At 36.7% G+C, this 25,756-nt stretch overlaps 1 protein-coding gene across 1 annotated transcript in view; it reads left to right on the top strand.

Annotated features, from left to right (window-relative positions):
- Window positions 1–12,748: 12,748 nt before the first annotated feature.
- Window positions 12,749–25,756, top strand: part of LOC113239692 — a 155,774-nt gene continuing 142,766 nt past the window's right edge. Inside the window, exons 1-3 of the mRNA XM_026476774.1 lie at window positions 12,749–12,802; window positions 16,240–16,448; window positions 16,537–17,907. Of these exons, the coding sequence (XP_026332559.1) occupies window positions 12,765–12,802; window positions 16,240–16,448; window positions 16,537–17,907 (1,618 nt within the window). The 5' untranslated portion in view covers window positions 12,749–12,764. The remainder of the gene's footprint in view (window positions 12,803–16,239; window positions 16,449–16,536; window positions 17,908–25,756) is intronic.

Raw genomic sequence — 25,756 nt, 5'->3', positions numbered from 1 at the left:
AGACGTCTGTTCGAATCCGGCCGGATCGAAGGAATTTTTTCTAAATGTTCAATCTTTGTATTAATAGTTCTAATTTTATTTGTTATATGGAAAACTAGAAACTTCAGCTTTTTCTGTAATATTTTCCAAATACACGTTAAAAGTTGTAAGTTTCCAGTGTCGATATGTATTATATGCAAAACTAAATATATTATTACTTTAGATACATAAATATATTATTACTATAGCTAAAAGAGCTCATAACGGCAACCGACCGAGTATATAGGAGAAAAATTTTTCACCACCTGAAGTGGTACTTCGCTCATAATTATTTCCTGGAAACGACAACACGGTTAAAATTCTATCAAATTTTCCCTTGGAAATGTTGAAGCTAAATTATATGTGGAATGTATAACAAGGCTATATTAAAAAGTTACAACTCTCAAAAGTGTTTCGGACGAGAATTATCAAACGTTCTAAAAGTTATAAGGAGATAATGGAAATAAAAATAACTTTAGACCATGGGCTTATTTTTTTATATTTTAGTTATCAACGAGTGACTTCAAGTTATTAGTAAAATATAGTAGGGTGCCATATAAATCCAGAATTGGCCAGGGTTCACTTATATGTACTTACGCAACTAGTTCATTTGCTAAACTAAACATAAACTGAGATTTTTTTAAATGTATAATGACCACAACGTCACCTGACTTTAAGCGACTATGTGACCTATGATGGGACGCATTTGCCTTAAAAATGCCTATTCACTCTAGCCTTGAATAGCCCCAAATTGTACGTTTCTGGAAACACAGTTGAGTTTTCCATTCCCTTGCCGTACGCATCAGAAAGGAGGAAGCAAAGCGCTTAATGCGAATAAGTGGTAAATCAACGACATAAGAATGGAGTGTTCCTGACCTTCTAGTCGACCGAAGGAGGAACGATGAGGGTGGAACTAAATTGAAAAATTCCTTCGATCCGGCTGGATTCAAACCAGCGCCTTCAGGCATACCGTGTCAGACGCTCTGCCAACTAAGCTAAGGAACGAACCTATGTGCTTGAAGCAGATCTATGTTTTTGGTTTTTAGCTACTTTTTTGCCGTAGCGCCAACTGTAAGAAATCTATTTCTTTGCACAGATACCTTTACAGCTACCAGCGGCTGATGAGAGATGTCGCTTTAATATTTGTAATTTTTAAGTCTTGGTATTCGATCTTTGTATTAATAATTATAACAAACTAGTTGAGTAATTTCCCAAAAAATAATTGAATATCATGCTAATAAAAAGTCATAATATTTAATTTAAAAAAGTGTGTATTCCCCAACCCTCATTGGACAACCGTTACGCTGCCTATTGGCTTTGACCGTACTCTTCTCCTTGGAGGAGACTAGCGCCCGGCAATACGACGTCTGAGGGGTAATTATACATATGTGGGATGAGAGGGAATTTCCAGAGATATAGAAACCAAGCTTAAAATTACAACGCACGCGTTCTCGCAACTTAACAATCTCTGAACCTGCAATGTTCGTGCCAATTTGCAAGAGCATTTAATTAGTGCTCCAACGTTTATAGTAAGTGGAAACTGACTGTAAAGTGATCCCTCTAATTGACTAGCCGACCATTAAAACAGAGTTAAGCCAAATTACAGCTCCATGGTAATGGACTCATTTCAAAAAATACACTATTTTAAATTTAGCTAATAATTTACCGAAACATTGAATTTCCCAATATTGATTATGGTGTTCTGTGTTAAGTACTAAATATTTATTGAATACATCTTAAAATCACCTCCAACCTCAACCAAATAACATCTTTTTCATTATTTTACCAAAGAATGTCTGATTGGTGATATTACAGGCACTTGTGTCTCACTTATGTCTCAGGGTGTCTGGCGCAGTTGTAGTGCCCCTCAGATAATTTGTGATTTGAAGCGTTGAGTGACACTGCAACTGTTAGGCGTATCACTTAACACGACTGGTTCGTTCCGTCACTTAATATTAACTTATTATTCTTCTAAGAGCACCTTTTTAGTCCTGAAAAAAGAAAAAAAACAATTTAGCACACAAATGTTTTCAATGTGTAACTTTTTTCCATCTAAAGTCCATAACGATCATCATCAACCCATCTATACGCCCCACTGCTAGGCGCGGGTCTCCTCTCTGGTGAGGGTTTGGCCATAGTCAGCCACGCTGACTATTGCCAACTTGGTTCAACTCCGACTATACTTGGTTCAACTCCATGGCAGCACTCCTGTGTTTTGAATTAAGAGACTATTCAACCTCATATGGCTTTGGTTGATTCCGCATAACAGTGAGTGTTGAATCGTCCACTTTGGAAAAAATATATAATAAAATTAACTTTAACATTAAATTAATTTAAAATTAAATTTTACAAGAAAACCGCTGTATTCAATAGGTACTTTACATATATCAATGATTCTTTTTTTATATCAACTGAACTAAATAGTATACGATATATGTTTTTAAAATGACTTTAGATTGGTTTGTAAAAAAATCATTCTGAAATTACACATTTGAGACCCTGCTCTCCCTCTTTACCTAAAAAGAAGACCGATTACAATAATAATGTGCACCGGAACATCACATAAATTGCCTGATCTCAAACTAAAGAATTTCCAGAACTATGAGTACCAGGACAAGAGAATTCACTCTTGGGTTGGTCTCAAATCACCCAGACTAGAACCAATTGAGAAAATTTCTTTCTCAATTGGTGCTACCGAGAACTTATTCGGCGCCCATAGTGCAAACCGTTGAGTCACTGAGGTCCTCAAAAAGATAAAAGATAATCTCTGTGATTAAAGTTAACTGCCTCCGTGACCGAACGGTTACCATGCCGGACTGCCACACAGAGGCCCCAGGTTCAATTCCCGGGCCGAGAGAAATATTTGTAACGCCTACATTTATTTCTCTCGTGAGTTTGGGTGTAATTTGTGGTTGTCTATGTGGGTGTCCATGGCACCCGTGACACAGGGTTTCCCTAGTGCGGGGCTATGTTGAGTGTGTGCGTTAAAATATAAGGTCTACTATTATAAAATAATCGTTATTTCAGGAAATATCTTCTTTTTAATCAAAAATAACCTTTTTTAACCGACTTCAAAAAAGGAGGAGATTCTCAATTCGACTGTAAACAGTCGAAGAGACGGTTAAGTTGCTTGCGAATCTCGTATGACATAATCGTAGGCGAGATTTTAGTTCTTGCCTGCCATTATGATACGATAATCTTATGGCGATTATTGCTTACGATAGTCGCGTAGCGTGCGAGAAACTCTCTCCATCTAAATGGGCCTTTACCCTTCACAACTGGAACACAGTAATGCTGACATTATTACTTGGCGGCAGAAATAGCTAAGGTGACAGTACTTCTCGGGCCGAACTCTTCCACAAGGAGCTCCTCTGCCACTGTCAAGCGCACGACTTGTTCGTCTCGTCATTATAAAAAAAATCTTTAGAATATCCACAACATTGGCGTGAAACCCCGGCCTACCTTTTTTTAAAATACCAGATGACTTTTAGTGTTATTTTATTACTATTATTATTTGGAAGTATTGGACAAGTATAATTAATAATAATAGTATAATTCGTATGCCTTGATGGTACGTCATGGCGACCATAAAATAAATGTTATCATCTTTATTGTACCCATGATGATGAATAAAATCACTTGATTTGATTTGATTTGACTGATGGGACGAACTAGTCGTGCACCTGGTGGGATGCCACACGCCTATCCATAACAGTTGCAGTGCCACTCAGAGCTTTTAATCGCAAAGACCTTAGACATAAATTGACAAGTCCCAAGTGTAACTAATTTCAACAGCACCCTTATTCTTCGAAACCGGAACGCAGTAATGCTCACGTTACTGCTTGGCAGATGAAATAGATAAGGCGGAAGGAATTACCTGGACGAAGTCTTTCGCAAGGAGCTCTACCGCTACTAAATCTAGTCACACGTGATAGAATAGGAAGACGGAATTAAATCGTGGAATTCCATCGCGTACTCTCCTTGATATATCCTCTAGAATACTGATAAGCAGGCTGTTACCAAACGTGTTTTCAAGCTTGTAGTAATATTATTAAAATTCATATTTCAGAAACTCAGGAAAATATACCTATTAATCATTTGAAGCATTGGTAGATGAAAAACCAAGTGTGAATGTACATAGAATACAAAAACGAGGTATTGACGGGAATATGTTCTATCACGCGGGTTTTTATATAACGAGCCGCTGACTTGCACATTTTGACATGCCTTGTATATTGAAACCCTCTCAGCTATTGATACGAACATACTTCTGTATAGCAGGTAAGATGTTCGTTCTAATCCTATTCATCTTCTATTTTAAGGGTGCTTTTGCACTGTACCTCAAGGTTACGACTATATAGGGTTCGAAGTTATAATTATCATGATGTTCATAAAATTTATTGAAACAACAAAATACTACTACTATAAATGTCGTGTCACGTGTTTGTGTCAAAGACCTTATCTAAACACGTCAAACGTCAATCTCAAATAACTTTTTATAAAAAAAGCTGACCTGAAAAGTTCATTTAATTACATCTATTTGCAAAATTTTATTGAAATCAGTTACCGGATTCATCCCCTAGTTTGCCACCCTTAGAGGTTGAATATTTTCTTCAAATCTAAATGAGACTAATACTCTGGTATCTTCTTTCAGTAAGAAAAATAATCATCGAAATTTGTTCACAAATGCCAGAATAATCACGTAACATACACACCCGAAAAAAACAAAGTCGAATTGAGAATCTCCCCTTTTTTCGGTTTTAAAAGTCACAAACGAAATCGTTTTCCAAATAGTAATAATACACTGTAGCTCCTATACCCTGTTTGACCTACTGCCTCTCTAGTAGAGGGTCGTGGGTTCGAATTCTGACATGCATATCAGAATTTAAGTGCGAACATAATTTGAAATTTACCATGAGCTTTTTGGTGAAGGAAAACATTGTGATGAAACCTGGATACATCTGTAAAGCAATTAAATGATGTGTGTGAAGTGGTCCTCCTTTATTTGAAGTCGGTTAAAAATCATATTCAAGGTACAATTTTTGTCATTTCTGACAACCTTTCCCAATTCAGTACTTCAACAATCGTACAATTTCAGTTTTTAGGCCGGGCGGATTATGATTTTTTAAAAAACTGCAAGTTCTATGCAATTCTTTTTACGACCAAAAACTGAGTGGATGAAATTCGTATTACGACATATTATACATATATTTTTCGCCGACTTCTCGCTGTTTATTTTGTCTATGACTGGGCCTTGACAAGCTCGTGCTTTTTAGTGTAACGTTCAAAACATGGGTGAATATTTACCGGTAAGTTATGGTATTATATTTGTCACTTTGTTTAAGTGAAAAATAATAGGTACTTATTACTCATGTACGAAAATAAATAAATAAAGACACTATATAAATAAATAAAGACACTATATAATAATAATAAACACACTATATAATAAAATCAATACACTATATTTTAATTTTTGTAAATAAGAGAACAGTGATAATTAACTTTCCGAACTACGTCAAACGTCGACGAAATTCCGCGGGTAAGTTTTTACTCTGTAGTTCGTTGAAAACATGTCAATAATATTTTAAGAATATTTGACTGTAAATGAAATTGTAAGAAATTATACTTGACTTTAGTGAGAAATAGCCTTAGTCTCAACCAATAAATCGATGGATTTTGTAGGCCTCGACATGTGCGGTTTAAGCTCATCGCAAAGATTGTGGACTACATCTTTGCTAAGCCGGTATCTTTTCATAAATTGTTGTGCATCCATTTCAAACGGATCACTACGATCTCGCAAGTGTCTTCTTTGATTTTTTCCATATAATTATCGTGTGAAGCATCACTTTCGAGATACTCAAACATTTCGTATACATCAGACGTGACGAAACGATTGCCTAAAAATATATAAACTCAAAATTATAATAATTATTATACAATTATGCACAAAACAATTCAATAAAAGCTACACCAAGACGATGTAAACTCAATGGTAAACCATTGCTGCTACTTTTTGACAAATCAAATATGAACAAAATGTCAAAATAACGTTTGTAATACGATATTGCCAGCCGAATTTCGGGCAGAGGACAGCCTAGTGTCACATGACCCCTGACTGGCTCGTATTACCAGTTCATAATACGAACTGTAAACTGTGTGGAAATAAGAGTTCATATTAGGCCCCCAGTGCTCAGCAGTAGGACTATATAGGCTAACTATTATTATTAGTATTTAGTACAAACATAATTTTAAGTAATAGTGTCATAAACACTGCTAAATATTATTGGACCAATGCCTAATGTATGATATAAATTTATATTGTACATTAAAAATGTGAACATGAATAAGAGTATGTAGATGGACCTAGGTGGTAAATAACCTTTGTAAAGATACCGTTGTTCTAACCTGTACAAGAAGAAAAGTAACATTAATAATCTTGCCTCTAAAGTAACTTTCTAGAATATTACAAAGATTTAGATTGAATAAAGGAGTTGGCGTGCCTCGAAGTGAATTCCGGTACTATTGAGGAATTCACTTTGAGGCACTTCCCATAACACCCACAAAATTTAGAAAATTTGCCTTATTGATTCAACCGGGAATTGAACCCGGCACCTCATCCAGCGCTCATAGTACAAACCGTTAGGACCACGAAGCGCCCAGTTACACGACGCGAAAGATTCGCGATCCCGCCGCCGCGCGGTGACCGCCTAGTTACCATGCTTGCACGTACATTAATGGCGGATCTGAATTCTATTTACCAGGCAACATTTAAATTCCTCAGAATAATACAACCGCGCGATGGCCGCGCGACCGCCGCGTAGGCCAATGACAAGCCAGACTCTCATTTAAGTTAAAACGTAAAAGCTAAATTAATGGAGCGTATTTTGACATGACAATTCGGTCTCTGAACACGTACACGTTGCCGTTGCACGGTCAACACGCGGTCTCGCGGGAGCGCGATGAAATTCGTGGCGAATAAATGCGCCCAGAAGCTGTCAGTAATAACAAATGTTGCTCAAAAAGGCGCTGACGCATAATTCCATAAAACAGGAATTTTGAACAGTTACCAAAAACGTAAACGTTTCAAAATACTTGAAGTAAGGTTCTTAAGTCTTTCTTAGAATAAGTAAAGTATATTTACCTAAATTACATGAAAGAAATACGCATAGAGTGGCTCATACCATAGATCATATCTCTCTAAAATCCGGAAATTATAATTGCCTTTTGTTGAATATTTTTGATTTGCAACTAGGTTTTACTTTACTGCGGTAGTGTATTTCAGAGAAAAGTTTTATAATTTCAAGTAAGAATACAATTATGTTTAGATAAAGTATCTAAACATTACTTGCAATTGCCTGTACGTTGTAGTTGCAGTGCCACTCAAAGCTTCAAATCGCAAAGATCTGAGGGATACAGCCACTGCGCACGTCGCCCCGAGATGTAAATTGATGTCCCATGTGCATGTAATTTCACCAGCACCCTTACCATTCAAAACGTGATAATGCTCATATTACCGATTGGTGGCAGAAATAGGTAAGGTGGCAGTACTTTCTTGGCCGAACTCTTTAACAAGATACAAACAATACAACAAACGCCAAAAGATAACCTGCCTCCTTATTTTTTTAAGAAGCTTCGATAATACTTAATATTCACTACGGATATCAAAAGACATTCATTGTTTTATCTCGTTTACCGTGATTTACACTCAGGGCACCGAACATCCAAAATGTAAATATAAATTATTTTATTTTGAAAACGAAAATTAGGGATACGTAATTTTTCTTTCGATACTATTTAGTTTCCTTGTTATCAGTGATCTTAAGTTTATTGTTGTCATCGATGTTTTACTACAATGATATTCAATTATTTTTCTGCAATCACGCCACTAGTTTCTTTTAATTATTAACACAAAGATCGAACATAAAGAAAAAATTTTTCGATCAGCGACTTCGCCATACCGTAACTGAAAAAATCCTTTCATATATTTCTCATTTGGCGATACGGCAAAAAAGTCGTTAAAACCAAAAACAAAGTTCCTTGTTGTCTATTTCGTCTCCGCTATGGTACATAGGCCATAGTTATCGATTTCACGTACCTTCGACGAGTTATATAGACCTTTTCCGCCAATTCGGTTCGCAATGTTTTACTGCTCTTACCGTAACACAAGCAATAATTAACATTCCAATTAGTAGAGGTTCGAACGCTCAATCTTGCCTCAGTTACTCGATCATATCGTGTCGTAGAGTACGAAATCAGTCTTTTTGCACACCCTCGCCGCTACATATTTCATAACAATTCGAAATTGAACCTGTAATACATGAATACGATTTCCGCACTTGGATTGAATTACCGATACGGTTTCACCCTTTCCATACGATCGAAGGACGAATATTGCCTTGAAAAGGTGTGTTTGCACTTTGTCAATAATCATTATCTTCTGGGAGTGTCCATGAATGCTGGGTGTAGTGAGTGTATTCTCAATTCATTTGGAGATGATTGTTAATAATATAAATTCATGTATAAGTTGTAATTGTGTAAATTGACATGCTTTGCTTGTGAGAATTATACGCACAGACACAAAAAAAGACAAAAGCAAAGTTATCGCTTCTAGGTGTTACATTATAACCGTGCTAGCCCAATGTTCTTCTACGTTTGTTTATACAAAGATCCCTTTGTTTGCAAAAAGGTAAAGAGGAAAAGTTCCCTTGCGAAGGCAAACATTTTTCTCGCTAAAGGACTATAATAATACTTGAAGACCCGTAACATGAGACTTATCAGATCACTAAAGGTATTTCCTTGTCATTTCTTTCCGATGTCTAAGAAACAAAATAATCTGTAGGTACTGTATTATGAAAACACTTAGTAGTGATTGTAAATATTGTTATAATATTTATGTCGTATTTTTACAATGGTAAAAATATTCCAAACGAAACTAATAGGTTTACTTGTAAAATATTCGACCATTTATTAAGTTTCTAGGTTATACTTTATCCCTATAGATTTCACACAGATGGCGCCATGGCAAAAAAGTCGATAAAAACCAAAAACAAAGATCTGCAACGAGAAAAATTCGTAAGGTCCACTGGTTCCTTTCGTGGCTTAGTTGGCATAGCGTCTAACAAGGTTTGCTGGAAGACACTAATTTGAATCCAACCGGATCGAACGAATTTTTTGTAGTGTTAGATCTTTTATTAATAATTATAACAAACTAGATGAGTAATTTCACAAAAAATAATTGAATACTATGGCGGTGAAACAACCTGACATTCAATAAACTCAGTTACACTATCTCTTGTGAAGACCACTGCCTACTATGGGATTTATATGACTTTAGTTTGCCATTCCACAAATATAAAGGAAAGCCATACTCATTATTTCACAATTATTAAGTAAAATTGCATATTTATTTCTGTTGATATTAGCACCAAACTTTGTACTCATATATTTTTCATTAGTGATCTGTAAGGAGATACGACTGAAAGCAAACCCCTATAAAACAGCATGAAACAAATATTGACTTTATTTGCTATAGAAAACAATATTAAATTTTTCAATGAACTTCCAAATGGGAAAGTACTGAAAAATTTTATTTTTATTTTTATTTACTCTCATCCTTTCTATTCCGAGTGTTCGCATCCCGTCTTTTTATTTTCATATTGCAAATGCAATGTCTGGCTAAAAGGCAGACATGTATAATTAATTGAATAGCGTTTCCCAAACTCGTTATATTTTTAACATTCTACCTGGCTCCGTTTAAAACTGGACTCTATAAAGACACTCGTACATATTTAGGTGCTTTGTTACGCCACCCGAACACAGTCCAGATTTAGCTGGCAGATTTTCCAAATGTTTTGCTTACACAAAATTGGCTCATCTTGTGCAATGAAAAGAGCAAATAATTAATAAATATAGGAATTTTCAAATTACAATTATAAACTGCGGTGCAACGTTTGGTAACTCGATTTATTCAGTTCGGTTATTACACCAGATCGATACATACCACAAGATGTCCGGAAAAATTCCAGACTTTCCAAATCTATACTATGTTTTAGTCATTATTAATGAGTAGAATACATATTCAAGTGTAAATTATGTAACATTTCATTTTAAAATTTATATTCATAACTAAACATTAATAGGCCTAAAAATATAATAAAAATTATTTTACACAAAAACAAAAAGGAAATAGGAAAAACAAAAGGCAACGGAAATTTGCTTTTAAGACTAAAATGCTATTCTGAAAAACGACAAATCCTCATTGAGCTCAAATTCGGTCGACCAACAAAATGAAAATCGACGTGTGTAATGAAAATGTATTAGCAGGTACAGAACAAAAAGCTCTTACACATATTCGTTCGATCAAATTTTGCGATATTTGCGCCCACGGCGGTTTCGCCATGAACAAATCACATTGCCTTAGATAGGCAAGTATCAAAAATAGGCAGTATTTACACAACGTACAGTACAGTGAAGTAAACAGCCTCTGAACGAAACTTGATATCAATGTAACAAGTCATTTTGACTAAATATAATCTTAAATTAATTTATAATAATATAAGTTTATAATAATATGCATGCTACATCTTCGACCTCATCATCACTTTCGATCAGGTGAGATAAAGGTCAAATGCGTACTTATTTTTTACAAAAAAAAAGATTAATTTAATTTAATGATAATTCGCTTAGTTCTGTTATTGTAATAATCATATTAAACAATTTTCACTTTCTTTTTCTTTATCATAAGACAAAGGTACTGCTAGCTTTTTAAATAAGTACACAGTACAACGCAATTACATACTTGTTCACAAGAAAAGGTTTTCTCATAACATAGTCTTCAGCTTTTCTAATGGAAAATTTAATAAAGCAAGATTTATAAATACTTATCCAAGGAAAGTATAAATTGAAGTTCATGGTACTGGTACTGAAAGCGCCATCTACAATTTTCAGTTTAAACATTCAGGGAGACTTGCTTGCTACTCGAATCAAAATACTGCCGTCTAGCGGAATATTTGGGAACTACTTGCAAATGAATCTGTTTTAAAGGGAAGAGATTCCTACTTCAAGTGTGCGAGATACGTGTCGCTCTACACCCCAGAAGCTTCTGTTAGCACTTTATTAGATTGTAACATAAAACGAAAATTGAAATTTAAAAACTCCAATACCCAACTGCAGACTCCAAAAAGTCAATACAGTCACCATTTGTAAGTCGACTACTCGTCGAGACAAACACGGTATTTCTGCAGTAAATCGTTGAGGAGTAGGGTAGTCCGCAGACTGGCCTGGTTGCAGAATTAGATCAAGGTCACGATATTATTGTAATGTCATCGGATTTTCATAGAGTAACAAATTTCAAGTAGACGGGACATGTGGAGTAATATAAATATTCATTTTAAGACTGAGATCCCTAGACTAACTGGGAAAGCGCCATTCATTCAACAGATTAAAATGCTGAGCAGATGTACATCAAACATCCCAATTAATTAGTTTCAAGTAAAAAAACGCCTTTTGGTCAGTCTATTACTTTGGGAGCTACGACGCCTTACTATGAGACATGCAGACACGCAGGTACAAGGAGAAATAAATAAATATTATATAAATACACATCACATACGTTGCTCTGATCCCAAAGTATCTAACGTACTTGTGTTATGGAAATCGGAAACAACGACGGTGCCACAAACACCCAGACCCCAGACAAAAACAAAGTTATTTTTTGTACATTGACCTGGCCGTGGATCGTAACCGAGACCTCAGAGATGGCGACACCATGAAAACCTGATGTGAAAAACCACTCGACTAGTTTTCAAAGTATTTAAACTTGTAACTCCTGTTGAAAACATTAGTATTTTATTATAAATTTAGTAAGTTTAAGTGGGCAACTCTAGCCCTCTATCTTCTTTGTTCCGACATTAATGGCGCAATTATGAATTGATTCAATGAAGTCAATAGCAATTACATATACAATATTTTCACTTTAACACATACGAAAACCTGTTATAAACATTACAAGGAGAAACATATTATTGCGTGGGGTTTTATAAAGACTTAGTTACAATATTAAAACAATAATAAAACGTTACTATGAGACTAAATGTTTTGTTTGCTCTAATCCATCAAGTTCTTACGTACATCTTTAATAAATAAAGTTAAAGTTGTTAAAATTATATTGAGAACATAAGGTATTACATATTTGCCCAATCTACGTTATTTTGTTTGCCATTACATACATAAACGTACAGTATTACAAATACCCTTTATAAACAACTACCTGTTTAATGTAATTAAACGACGTTTGTATTTTGTCTCCGAAAAGTAAAGGCAACTGTTGTCGCGCAATTATAAAATTGAAAAAAGAACAGACAGGTGAGATTGTCATTGTGATTGACAAAAATTAAAAGTCTTTGTTTTAAGACTTGTTAAAACAAATAATTGACATTGACAAAGTAATATAGAGAATGGTGCCTTCACTTTTGGAAACTCGATAAATTATCAGAGGACGACTTGTGATTGGTCCATGGGAGAAAACTACTGAAAATAAATAAGGAATTTTATTATTACACAAGATTTTCTTCAATTTTTTCTGGTTTTACTTTGTTATAAAAACATATGCATCTGATCAAAGTTCTCTGATAATTTTCCCTAATAAATATCCTATTGTTTCAGATGTACAAAGTGTTTGATGTGATATTGTGTGTGGAATATCCCCTGAGTTAGCGTTCTACCCCCATGCCCCGGCTTCCGACATGCCTCAGTCCCCCTCACCTCGTCTGCGGCATTACAGGTCCCAGTGGAAAGCATGCCCCACAAGTTATATACTATCAAAATTATCTTTATCACCATGTTGGCAATAAACAAAGAGTGACTGAAAAGTGGAGCATGCACCCTATGCTTCTGCATGGCATCTTCCATACTTCTTTCCTGCACTTGCATGGTACATTTGCTACAGATACCAAAAGTGTTAAGTAGATAGAAAATTTCTGAATAACATCCGCCTCATAACTTGTTATAAGAATTGTATCATTAATAGGGCAGACCGATAATATCATATACCGGGACATACACTGACGCGAAAGATCAAACATCATCTGAGGTTTAATAATATTGCACAGTAGATCAGTTTTAGTTAAACCTTTTTAGGTACAGCGAGGTATGTAAAACGACAGACTTGTTAAAAAGCACTTATTTGGCATGAACATTGTTAAAAGAACATAAAAACAAAAATATGTTCAAAGAAAGCATACAATTAGATAGATTTAATTAACCCATTGGCACCTACATTCAAAATTAGACCCTAGCTCGCACTTTAGGCTTGTAGATAAAAATAAAACAAAGTAAATGATTACGTTGTTTATGGCATTGCTTTTTTTATAAAAACTTATGTTGTGAAACATTGCAACAAATCGTCCTCATAACCAAAACATACATCCACGTTTTTTCCAAAATAGTTATAACTTTTTTTAATGTAAGGAATGTCCACGACAAATTGATTAGGTACTACAAGCAGTTGAAAGAATCTTTATCCTTACACAAAATAACATCATCAATGCAACACGATTGATGAACATCGATAAATCGATCTGGCTTCAATTTCCACTCTAGGGAATACGAAAACAAGTTCATAATACCAAATCGTCCTTCAACAACACAAAGGGTGTAATTCATTCAACCGAACACCCTGTAGATACGAGTTATCCACAACACACTCGTTGTTCAACAGAACAACCAGTAAATCGGTTTCAAATAGCAATTACGTAGCGAGAGAGTGAAAAAATTGGAATATTGAACGCACCCTTTTGTAATCCATTATGTGTACTCTAATTTAGTACTGGTTTTTATTTTACAATGTTTTATTACCTACGATTTACCAATCAAAGTGATTTACTTTTTGAATATGATTTCAGTAGAATTTTGACGTGAGTTAAAAAAAAGACATTTATAATAACCACACCCCGGACACTATACAACGGTCGAAAGTTAATTAACTACTACTACTACATATAGCGAGGCGCTATCTGCACACGCGCAAATGAGTGCGTGAAGTGGCAGGGTTACCCATCACTATCTCGTACTATTATGTTACGTGGTCAGAGCGGCAACATATCGAAAATTCTAACGCGAAACTGTTGTCTATATTTCTATTAATAGAATCCTAATAATTAAATGTTTTCTTTGGGTTTTTGTATCGATATAATATCATATTTTTCATTAATTCACTAACTAGAATAATATTGAAGATTTATTTAAAAAATATAAAAGCATTGAAAATGTTTTATTTTGGACAAGTATTTTTAAATAAGGTAACCAAGTTTATTATTACCTAAACTCTGAGACGTAGTCGAAATCAAAAAATGTAAACAAACAACTGTCACTATCACTGTGTAAAAGTGACATCTCATAGACCATAAACCTTTTTTCCACGTTCGTTTATTAACAGGTTCCACTGTATTCTGACTAATAAATTATAATTAAATAATACCTTTTTGGATTGAACAAATTACAAAACTGTTTAGAAACATATTGTGTCATAAATATAGTGGCTTTTTTTCTACAGTGAAAGAGTGTATTTTTTTGTTGAAGGACCTGTTCAGCCTCCATTGTAGTTATGTTCACACGAACGCAAGCAAACGCAAACGTAGCAACAGAGTAAAACCAAAATTTAACAAAAAAAACACAAACGAAAACTCAACAATAAAAAACAAAAACTCAACAACACGATGCATACACAGCAGGGAACACATTCGATAACGACAGTCGTTAGAAACCGAATGAAAAAAATCGCGGTGATGCACTGGTAGGGATGCAACCCAACGACTTGACCCTTTATCCATCTCTACTGACCAAAAACTGACTTTTCGTTGCTCAGTTCATTATAATTTAACACTATTTAACAGTTATCCAATTTATTATTTCAATTTTATTATTCTCAATAACATTTACTTCTTGACACGAGAAACATTTTTTTGAGATTATCTTATTAAACATGGTGTTTTAAATAAAAAATATGATTTGATAATATTTTGTTTGTACATGGACACCCTTTAAAAACAATATAACACATCTAGCATTGATTTTTAGCCCTTTTCACTGTTCCACTATTCGTGGAACATTTTTTGTAATGGCATCACCTTTGTTTACATTTTTTGACTTTGATTTCATCTCAGAGTTTAGTTAATAATTAGGTATATTCACTACGTAATATTTATCGTCAATACAAATTCGAGAACCTTGTCTACTAGTTCACGAAGTTAAGGCGTCTCATTATATACTGATATAATACGTCTGTATTATGTATTACTCTGCACTACTTAATGACAGAATAATTGAAGAAACTTGAAGAAAACAATAATTTAATGAGTTTCAGACAAGTTTTTTTTACTTGTTTTAGTTTCATCTTTCGGAAAACGAAAAAACTCCTCTCTTTATCCCGTTTAGATGATGACAAAACAGGCCTACACAGCACAATTCACAACCATTATAAATAGTAACGTAAAATGATGTTATATATTAACGTATAAAGAAAACTATATTCAAATAATCAAAGCCGTCTTAACGCGAAAACGGCTCACCGACAACCTTAATGCCGTTCAGTCTATGTGACCGTCAATGTGCGGGGTGTGGTACGGCATCTATAGCTAGAGAGGGGCGGAGAGTGTCCGTTCTCGTTACTTTTTTGTTCTCTGTAATAACACTATGATTTGGTTATTATGTGGTAATGGAAATGCATAGAATTTCCTCATAACGAAATTTAAAAGCCGTAACTTCAACTTTTAAATAACTCAATTTTACTATCATTTGATAAATTCAAAGCTTTCGAGACTGTTTTGGTATTGACAACTTTTACCGATAACAAATACAATGTATATTAAACCAATTGAATATAGAAAACATACTACATAAGTAGGTATTACATATAAACGAGAAGTATGGGTTGCGGTTATTACTTAATATCGCAGTTATCAGCCCAGTGATGCAAACACAAGGGCGCGATACGCTTTGAATACCTCACTCATTCAGTGCGACATCATACAGCACACTACAGACATGTATTCCGGTACGCATTTTCGCAATAACAAAGCGTGAGTAAATTTCACATTGCAGTTCTACAGCTCACCACTATCTGTAACAAAACAAATGGAGATCCTAAACAGCAAGTTTATCCAAACATAAACCAGTTTTGCGTCTCTTTATAGTTATTAAGTTATTTTTCTCTTTTAACAGGACTATGACCGCAATATGTTTCGTGTGCAACCTTCCGATACTATCTCACCAAGTGGGATTGGTGTGGGCTGGAGGCAACGGATGGGACGAGCTGACGCGCTCGACACTCGAGGAAAACACCTTACGTCAGCGACTCGGCAGCCGACGAGACTCCGCTGCACAGGTGTCTTGCTTGTCACCGCCAGAACCCGATGCAGAACAGACCAGGGGTGAGATTTTCACTTCATGTAAAAAATTCAATATTTAATTTTTTTAAAACCAAAGCTCATATCATAACTACAGATTTATTAATCTTAGGTGCTCCTCGTCGCCGTCGATCTTCCCTGGCTCAATTGACAGACATTCTTCGCGAGTGGGGCGGTGGTGGTGCACCTCGCCGTCAGCAAAGAGCCCCACTTTCCCGAAGAGAAACCTTGGCCGACCTCGCACGTTCCCTGCCTTGGGCGCGTCACGAGCCCCCCGTAAGACGTCGCCGTGATTCATCTGCCGACTCAGGCATAAAATCAATGAATTCCAAACGTCGAGACTCAAAAGCTGCTCAACAAGATTTTCATGCTGATTTTCCCAATTATTGGGACCGCAGAGACTCTACAACAGTTGTGCCAACCAGAGAAAGGCGTTCTAAAAGACGTGGCTCAAGAGAAGACACCAAGGAACGTCGAGATTCTGTAGATGGCCAGCGCACTCGACGTGACTCTGTAGCAGCTCCACCACCGAGAATCGTAGCTACACACAGAAAAAGACGCGCGTCACCACCAACGCCTGCTCCTCCATCCTTTGCGGATTCTGACCCAGGGACTTCAACTCAAACTCCAGCAGTTACAATAGTTCAAGTCCATGAACCGAGTCGGTCTGATGGAGAATGTCCCTCAATGACCATGCCAACTATAATTACTTCAGCAGTAACACCGTCACCTACATCCCCAACAATTCCGACCACAAGTGGTACACAGACTGTTCAAACATCAACAACAACCCAAGCCTCACAAGGGACTCAAGCTGTACCAAGTGGCAGAACACCGCCAAATTTAGGAGGCCGTCGAGATTCCACAACGCAATGCGGCCGTACAAGACGTGATTCTCGCGCAGCTGTAAGTCCCGAACGAAGACTGGGAAGATTACAACGGCAAGCTACTGCATATGATGATCCAAATGGTCCTCCTGGAACACGGCGGCCGTCATTAGGTCCTGATGATGAAGGACATGCCAGGAGAGATTCGTTAAGTCCTGATTCAGCAGCGAGGCCCAGGCGGGGTCAACTGAGTCCGGACAGAGCTGGAGGTGGAGAGCTAAGTCCATCTGCTGCTAGACGTAGGAGTAGATTGAAGAGGCAAGCCTCGTGTGCGAGAATGGGACGTGCGCGGAGCCCTGAATCAAGCTCTTGCTCTAGCCGTGATCCAAGTCCTTGTGCTCGGCCGGCGGAAAGGACAATGATTCGGAGACAATCTACGACGGAAGAAATTTTAATAGCTCGTGGATTTCGTAGGCAATCTACGACAGAAGAGATGATCCGGTGCCGAAATTTCCGGCGCCAAAGTTCGCAGAGCGACGACGCATGCATGCGCGCACGCGGCCGACGCGACTCTTCCACCCAAATCCTGGATGGTACCATCGGGACCATGACCGTGGAAACAACTAGCACTTTCTTCGATTCAAGCACTCAAACAGGTAAGCATTTATAGTCATAATTCACCACTATTCAATAAGATTCAATCTCGATATGCCTTACTGTAACTGTATACAAACCACCATAGAATGTTCCGATCCTTTAATTTTGATACTGGAATAGCATGAGAAAGAAAACATAGGATTATCGTTTGTGGAACTTTTAAGTTAATTAGTAGGTAACTACTGCTCCGTGTTGAACAGCGACTTAAATTCCGAGAATTGTTTGAGCTTCCAGACTAAAAGTAATAAAAGAGATAGAGTCGGGAATTAACACTTCATTACATTACTACAATTCCTTCTCCCGAGATTTCTCAGGGAAAATTTAAAGATTGAAAGTTACGGCGGCTTCGATGAACTTTCGGCACAACGCGGGCCGCAGAGCTTTCGCAGAACGTGAGAGGCATACAACGGAAGCTCTGTATATCGCCACTACGGAACAAAAGCAATGGCCACGTGCTCGGCCCCCGCCCCTTTTCAACGACCAATCGATTTACTCGCAGCTTCGTCGTCTCCCTCTCTTGCTACGAATCTTGGACTGTTTTACCGACACAAGGAAGAGGGTGCGATTGAGTATAACTTTCGTGAGGGTCAGTACAGGTGGCGCCGCTAGTGGGTGGCGCGGCAAGCTGGCGGGAAGTTTAGCAGGTTTCTGGCAGGTCCCGAGATGAGATGAACGCGAGCGCTCGGCGCAGGCTCGCCCGCCCGCGCTCCGTCATCTGTTGCGAGCGCTGCCATGTTTACTACAACGAACGTGTCGCGCTAAACAACGAATAACCTCTAACTTAAAAGTATACACCACCTATTAAAAATCCGTGCCCGCCACTACGTAGGCAATTAACTCTACAACGAATATTACACCAGTTTTATGAGTTGCGAGAATAGAACACGCCAATTTTTTCTCAAAACTCTACATTTATTTTGTAATCATTTTGAGTATAAATATATATATATTATATGTATATATTTACTACGTTTCGCGCTGTAAAAATATTATCGTGCTATTTCTAGAGAACAGTGTAAGAGTGACTTTGGAATTGTTGAAAAAACTGACTGCTTGAACATTTGCTTCACATCGTAGTTTCCATTGAGATCACCTGTAATAGAAAGTAAACAAAACACCAATGTAGTGTATGTTTTGTAGTTTAGCAATAAGCTTTATAAAGTTTAAATAAGTGTAAATATTAAAAACGCCGCGTAAAATTAAAAAACTTTGACAAATCCTCCATCACCTGCAAATCGCAATGGTAAGTCTGTGCATATTTACCTGTTATCTATTAAATTAGTAATACAAATTTCACAATGTTAATTCCGAAAATTTGAGAAACTCAATTTTTTATTTTCTTTAAGCTTTAAATAAATAAATACACAGATAACATATTTTTCTCCATTTATAACATTTTTTTACAATAATGATACTCATTGTATAATATTGTGCTATATTTGCTACATGCATATATTATATTGAAACATACGCCGACAAAAGCTAAAAGTTCTAAAAAGTTTGATTTCTTGGCTCATTATTGAATAATAATATTCCAATTAATCTCTTTCCAATGATTAACTAAAAATAATTTTTAGTTAATTAATTGGAAAAAGATGACAGTTAATAAAAACTTTTCTTTGTTTTTAAAACCAACGTAAGTCGTGTGGGTGAAAACTTAAGATAAACTTTGAATACGAATTTAAAATTTGGAAGTGGTATCTGAAGTCGCAATTTTGAAAGACAAATTTAGAGACCATGTTTATTCCGTAAATTTTAAGGTGCAAAAATATTTGAACTGTGCCTACAGTTCAAATATTTTTGCACTCTGATTCAAACCGACAAAGAAGCATATAACCTACCTGACTGAAAGTAGTTACTGCCGCTTGTATACATTCGCGATTCTAAAGAAACATCCTTTTGCCGACCGAAGGACGTACGATCATAAATCTCCGGTGCCTATTTCATTTACGATTTTATCTCTACGAATGTTTTTATTAACATCGTAAATGAGAGTGAAATTAAATTATTTGTTTAAGTTAAATAGTTTATTGGACTTGAAATACAATAAAGGAAAAATAAAAAGCAAATTCAGAACAGACATACCTGCAACAACAGTCTCGCACCCTTCTACATTAGTTTTGATTATAGTGACCCACCCTACCGACCCTTAGGGAAGGGCACCATAACGTGAATACGTGCACAGGAACCTTCTATGCTCAGGTTTGACCCCAGATCAGCCAGTGTACAGGGTTGTCACAGACCGTTGTCACTGACTTCACTCGGTTCTCAAGAGGCTAGTGCGTCGGGTGAGCCGCCCCGGGAGCACGTACAGTACCCTCCCTATTTTCCAGATAGGTAGGTGTAGGCACGCTCACTTCCCGTTGCGTTGACTCTAAGCCGTTGACTCTAAATTCCACTACCAAATCTCCTCTTTGGTGGCGGCGCTGTAAGGCATGCTCACTTACAGACGCGGAGGCGTCTCTCCAGTTTCCAGAAACTTACGCGGCTGGAGGGACCGGAGAATGCCTAGCTCATCCTCTACTAGCTCTCTGGGTAGTACCAGAGATGTTGGTCGCAGTGTCATGTCATGACAATGTCCGGACATAGCTTCCAACTTAAAAAATAATTGAACATACACACACACCCACACTCACCTCAGCAAAAACAATAAAAATTAAAATTCAGTTATGTAAATGTCACATTTGTAATTGAAATTAATACATCCTAATTTGTTATTATTTTGATCTTCTGTGTGGACTGCCACGCAGAAGTCCTGGGTTCGATTCCCAGGCCGAGAGAACTGCTTGTATGACCTACATTTATTTCTCTCGTGAGTTTGGGTGTAATTTGGGTTTGTCTCTGTTCATTGCAGGGTTTCCCTAGTGCGAGGCTATGAATGTGTAAAAAAAAGAAGAAAATAAATAAGTAATTAAATAAAGAATTACGAACAAAACTGTTTTAGAACCAGAAGTCGACAACTGAGGACTTTTGGAGTCGAGGTTCGTTATTCTCGTACTGCCCATCACGCAGACATGCAGGCTTGTTTAACTATAATGCCCCGAATAAACCTTGACTCTTTTTTCTTCTCATAACAGACCATGGCTATAATGAGAAGAAAAAAGGCCCGAAGATTTTATTTGAAGCATTATAGTCGTGTTAGCCTGCATACATCATTATATTTACGTTCAAGTATTATGAAAATATATATACAACATCGTAATCAATTGCTGTTATGTAACAAGAGTATGTAAAATAAATTATGCTAACATTTGAAAACGGGAATAAACGGGCATGTATAAAGAGACTGATAGAAGTGGTGGAAGCGAAGCAGGTTTGTCAGGAGCGCAGGAGATCCATAGTCTCTGTCTACCCTAGTGGGAGACAGGCGTGATGATATGTACATAAGAAATGTTAGTATAATTCAACGCAAACGGTTAAAAGCAATTTTTTAATGATATCAAGTGAGGGGACACACAAGTCGTGCGCCTGGTAGTAAGCGACACGCCCATCCATGACAGTTGCAGTACCAGTAAGTTTTAAATCACAAAGAGCTGAGGGGCACTGCTATATCGTCTGTCGCCCTGAAACATAATTTGACCAGTCCCTTGTGTCTGTAATTCCATCAACATCCTCATCCTTCAAAACCAGAACTCAGCAATGCTCACATTACGGCTTGCCGGCAGAAATAAGTAAGATGGCAGTACTTCCCGAATTTTTTCACAAGGAGCTCTACAGCTACTAAATTGTACTATACATACAATGAATTACTTTTACCAAACGTTTCCTCTATAGAGATTTGATAGATATAGGAGATTTGGTAGTGGACTCAGAGTCGATGGCTTAGCGGTGGCAACCGTTAGTCGTGCAGAGCGCGACGGGTATTGAATGTGCCTACACCTCCGCTACCTTTCTGGAAAATAGGGAGGGCGCTGTACATGCACCCGCGGCGGCTTGCCCAAGGCACTAGCCTCTCGAAGCACCGGATAAAATCAAGTGACAGAGGTCTTTGACAACCCTATACACTGGCTGATCTGGGGTCAGAACCGAAACTTAGAAGGTTCTTGTGCGCGCACCGGTTATAGTGGCCTTCTCGTATACCCTAAGGGTCGATAGGGAGGGAGGGTCACTATAATCAAAAGTAATGTAGAAAGATATGGGGCTGTTTCACCTATATGCATAACACTACTTAACAATTCAAAGATAAAAAGAAGAGCATTTGTACGGCGAACATTCAACTTTCAAAAAAGCGTAAAACTTCCCTCTATGCTCCAGCTACAGTCATAAACATTTTTATGTTTTCGCAACATTTAGATTGTTTTGTAATAACGACTTACAACAGACTTTATAGATTTTATACTTTGTACTACTAACAACGTACAAAACTCATTAACATGTTTATAGAGGTCTACTAGGTTCACTTATAGGCCCGTGAAAACAAAGCACCGCGTATCTTCCTGTCCTATCTTTTAACCTATGTGATACGTATATCAGGTATATTGTACAATGTTTCATCAAATCGATACCTCCTATGAACACTACGCTAATTTAATTTTTGGACCTGTTCTTTATTTATTTTGTTTTTTGTTTTTTTCCACAAAATTCGGGGGACATAATATTAGTAAATATATATGGCCATTTACAAAAATAACAGAAAATGACTAAAAAATAAAGTTGACATAGTGTTAATTGGAGGTATCGAAATAACAAGCTTTATTAGCTTATATACCTCTATACCTAATGGGTATTATCGTTATTCACTTCCAAAAATAATATGCTCAATTATAAATTCATATCCATATATAGTCAGTTTCTCCTTTCAGACTTTCTAAAATAAAATTACATTCTTCAGTAAAAATAATATCAATGACTTAGGAACATTTGGTAGCAGCGTAGAGCTCCTTGTAAAAGAGTTCATTCAGGGAAGTACTGCCACCTTACCTATTCCAGCCGCCTTGTAAGCGTTACTGCGTTTCAGTTTTAAAGGGTAAGGATACTGGTGAAATTACAGGTACGTGGAACTTTTTAACGTATGTCTCAGAATGAAGGGTGCAATGGCGCTCAGATCTCTGCGATTTAAAGCTGTGGGGCTACTGCAACTGTTATTGTTAGCTACACGTGCCTGTAATTATCTCACTAGCACCCTAGCCCTTCAAGACCGAAACACAGTAATGGTCACATTACAACTTGGCGGCAGAAACAGGTAAGGCGGCAATACTAACCTGGACGAAATCTTTCACAAGGAGCTTTACTGCTCCTAAAATGTCTCAAGGTGAGGAGCGCAGTGACAGTGATCTTTACGGTTCCGAATGGTATTTACTGTAACTGTTATGAGTAGGCGTGTCGCTTACCGACTTGTTTGTCTCGTCGGTCACTTAATACCATTAAAAATTTATATTTAGGTTTTGAAAACACTAGCGAATAGGCTAGAAAATGTAATAGGCACTTTGGTAGAAAATGTAATAGATGTCTAAGCATTACAATCGCAAGCACAGTAACTGGTATGCTTCATTCATGTGGTAAATCAGTACATTTCTTACCATAAAAGCGAAAATTTTGCAGTTTTATAGTTAATAGACCTTTAAGAGAGATGAGGACATTACAGCCGCCAGTGAAATAGAAATAAAACGTATGTGACACACTAAATGGACTGAATGACTACTTTAGTATCTTGTTTTCTACACCTTTTTAATATAAGAGATGTGTTTGAATTGGTTAATTAGAAAAAGGATTTTTTTTCAAAATTGCTCGGAAATGTTTGCATTACTTTTTTTTCATTACAACAAAATTACTAATTACACAAAAAAAAAAAACTCAGAATATGTGTCATTCGCGAACAACTCTGTGCTGCTATAGGCGGGCAAAATAAGTATGAAAATCCATTACTGCTCTAAACTTTTAAATATATCTACTATGTAAACAGATTATCTGTCATATAACCAAACTGCTATCTAGCATCAGGGACCGTAATTGCAAAAAAAAATTGTATATGGTCTTATTAATTTTGCGTTTAATTATTTAGCACGATAATATATGAAGAAGCTGTATGGTAAAATCATTGGTTTTTTTTTCAAATAAATAGGTGAAAAGTTACAAGAGAAAATGTGGCGCACGAATATACCTGCACCATGTACTTTAACAAGGCGATAAAATAAACAAAAGTACTTTGAAAGTTCTTTTTTGTTATTTCTGGTTTTTGTATTGTTTATATTTTCTTCGCAAAAATGCGTTCTAGTGAGAAAACTAAATTACTAAACTTAAATTAATTTAAACTTAATTTTTTTTTTTTACTTTCTATTATAATATTCTCCTTCATTGTTTAGTATTTATCCTCGCATTGTTTGAGGGAAGCACTATATTATATATACCTCGGAGGGAACGTGGATTGCCTAACTCGTATAATACAAAGCCTCGCCGCGCTCGGGCGTGTAACTCATACTCGTCCTGCAATCCTTTACTTGCCGGCCTCTGCAATAATGTACTATTTTATGCAGAAGCTACATATTACTTACGAAAATAAGTTCCATGGTTTACTATAGCGGTGAGAAAAATGGTTGTTTTTCATGAAACAATCGTGCTTTATTTTTTATTTATTTTAACGTCATTGCACCGATCAGACAAAATTACGAATTACTATCGGCCTTTGAAATACAGCTCATCTCCGCTAGTCTTTGATAAATAATGGAATTTACAGTCCCTTCCTTTCTACTACGAAGGCATCCCGTACCACGCAAGTTTTAAATAATAGGGGTTAAAGTATGAAATTGCCAATTTGTACTGAAAATCTAAATTGTTTATTTTTTAAATTTTTAACAAATTTGTTTAATCAAAATAGTTGCCATTATTATCTATACATTGCTGCCATCTAATGGGAAGGTTATTAATGCCTTTGCGATAGAACTCCGACGATCTAGACTGCACAAACTGTGTGAAAGCATTTTGTACTGCCTCCTGGGAAGAAAACTTCTTGTCACGTAGATAATTGTCCAAATCACGAAAAAAATGGTAGTCCGTTGGAGCAAGGTCTGGTGAATACGGAGGATGACGAATGGTTTCTAACTGCAGTTCCTGAAGGGTCAAAATGGTTTCTCGTGCTGTGTGAGGTCTCGCGTTGTCGTGGAGCAATAATGGTGAAGATCGATTCATGAGTCGGGGCTGTTTTACTGCTAGTTTTGTCAACATGGTTCGGAGTTCGGCACAATAGACATCTGCCGTTATTGCTTGACCAGATCGGAGAAAACTATAGTGAATAACACCATGCTGAGACTACCAAACAGTTACCATTACCTTTTTATTGGTAAGTTTTGCTTTAGGACACTGTTGTGGCATTTGACCTGTGGTCAGCCATTGCATTTTTCTTTTCCGGTTATCATAAAGAATCCACTTTTCATCACATGTTACAATTCGATCCAATATTCCTTCATTTCTGTACCGGTTCAACAAGGCAACACAAGTTTCAACACGCGTTTCTTTCTGCAGATCAGTCAAATCATGAGGCACCCATTTTTCGTATTTTTTTATTTTATTGATTTGACGCAAGTGAGTCAATATTGTGGGTAAGGTAACGTTAAACCATGCCGCTAATTCCTGGGTAGTTTGACTAGGATCGGCTTCCACTATCTCTCTTAATTCATCGTTATTCACCTGTGTGGGCGGTCTTCCTCGTGGCTCGTTCTTTAAGTCGAAATTTCCATCACGAAAGCGTTTAAACCAAAATCGCACGGTGCGTTCATTAGTAGACCCCTCTCCAAACGCAGCATTGATATTGCGGGCTGTTTCTGCCGCGTTAGTTCCGCGTCGGAACTCGTATTCAAAAATCACTCGAATTTTCGCAGTATCCATCTTTCTTGTCTAAATTGAATAACAAAA

Source organism: Hyposmocoma kahamanoa, unplaced genomic scaffold, assembly GCF_003589595.1.
Source record: "Hyposmocoma kahamanoa isolate Upper Pololo Valley unplaced genomic scaffold, ASM358959v1 114, whole genome shotgun sequence".
Taxonomy (NCBI): Eukaryota; Metazoa; Arthropoda; class Insecta; order Lepidoptera; family Cosmopterigidae; genus Hyposmocoma; species Hyposmocoma kahamanoa.
This window is presented reverse-complemented; position numbering and strand designations above follow the sequence as displayed.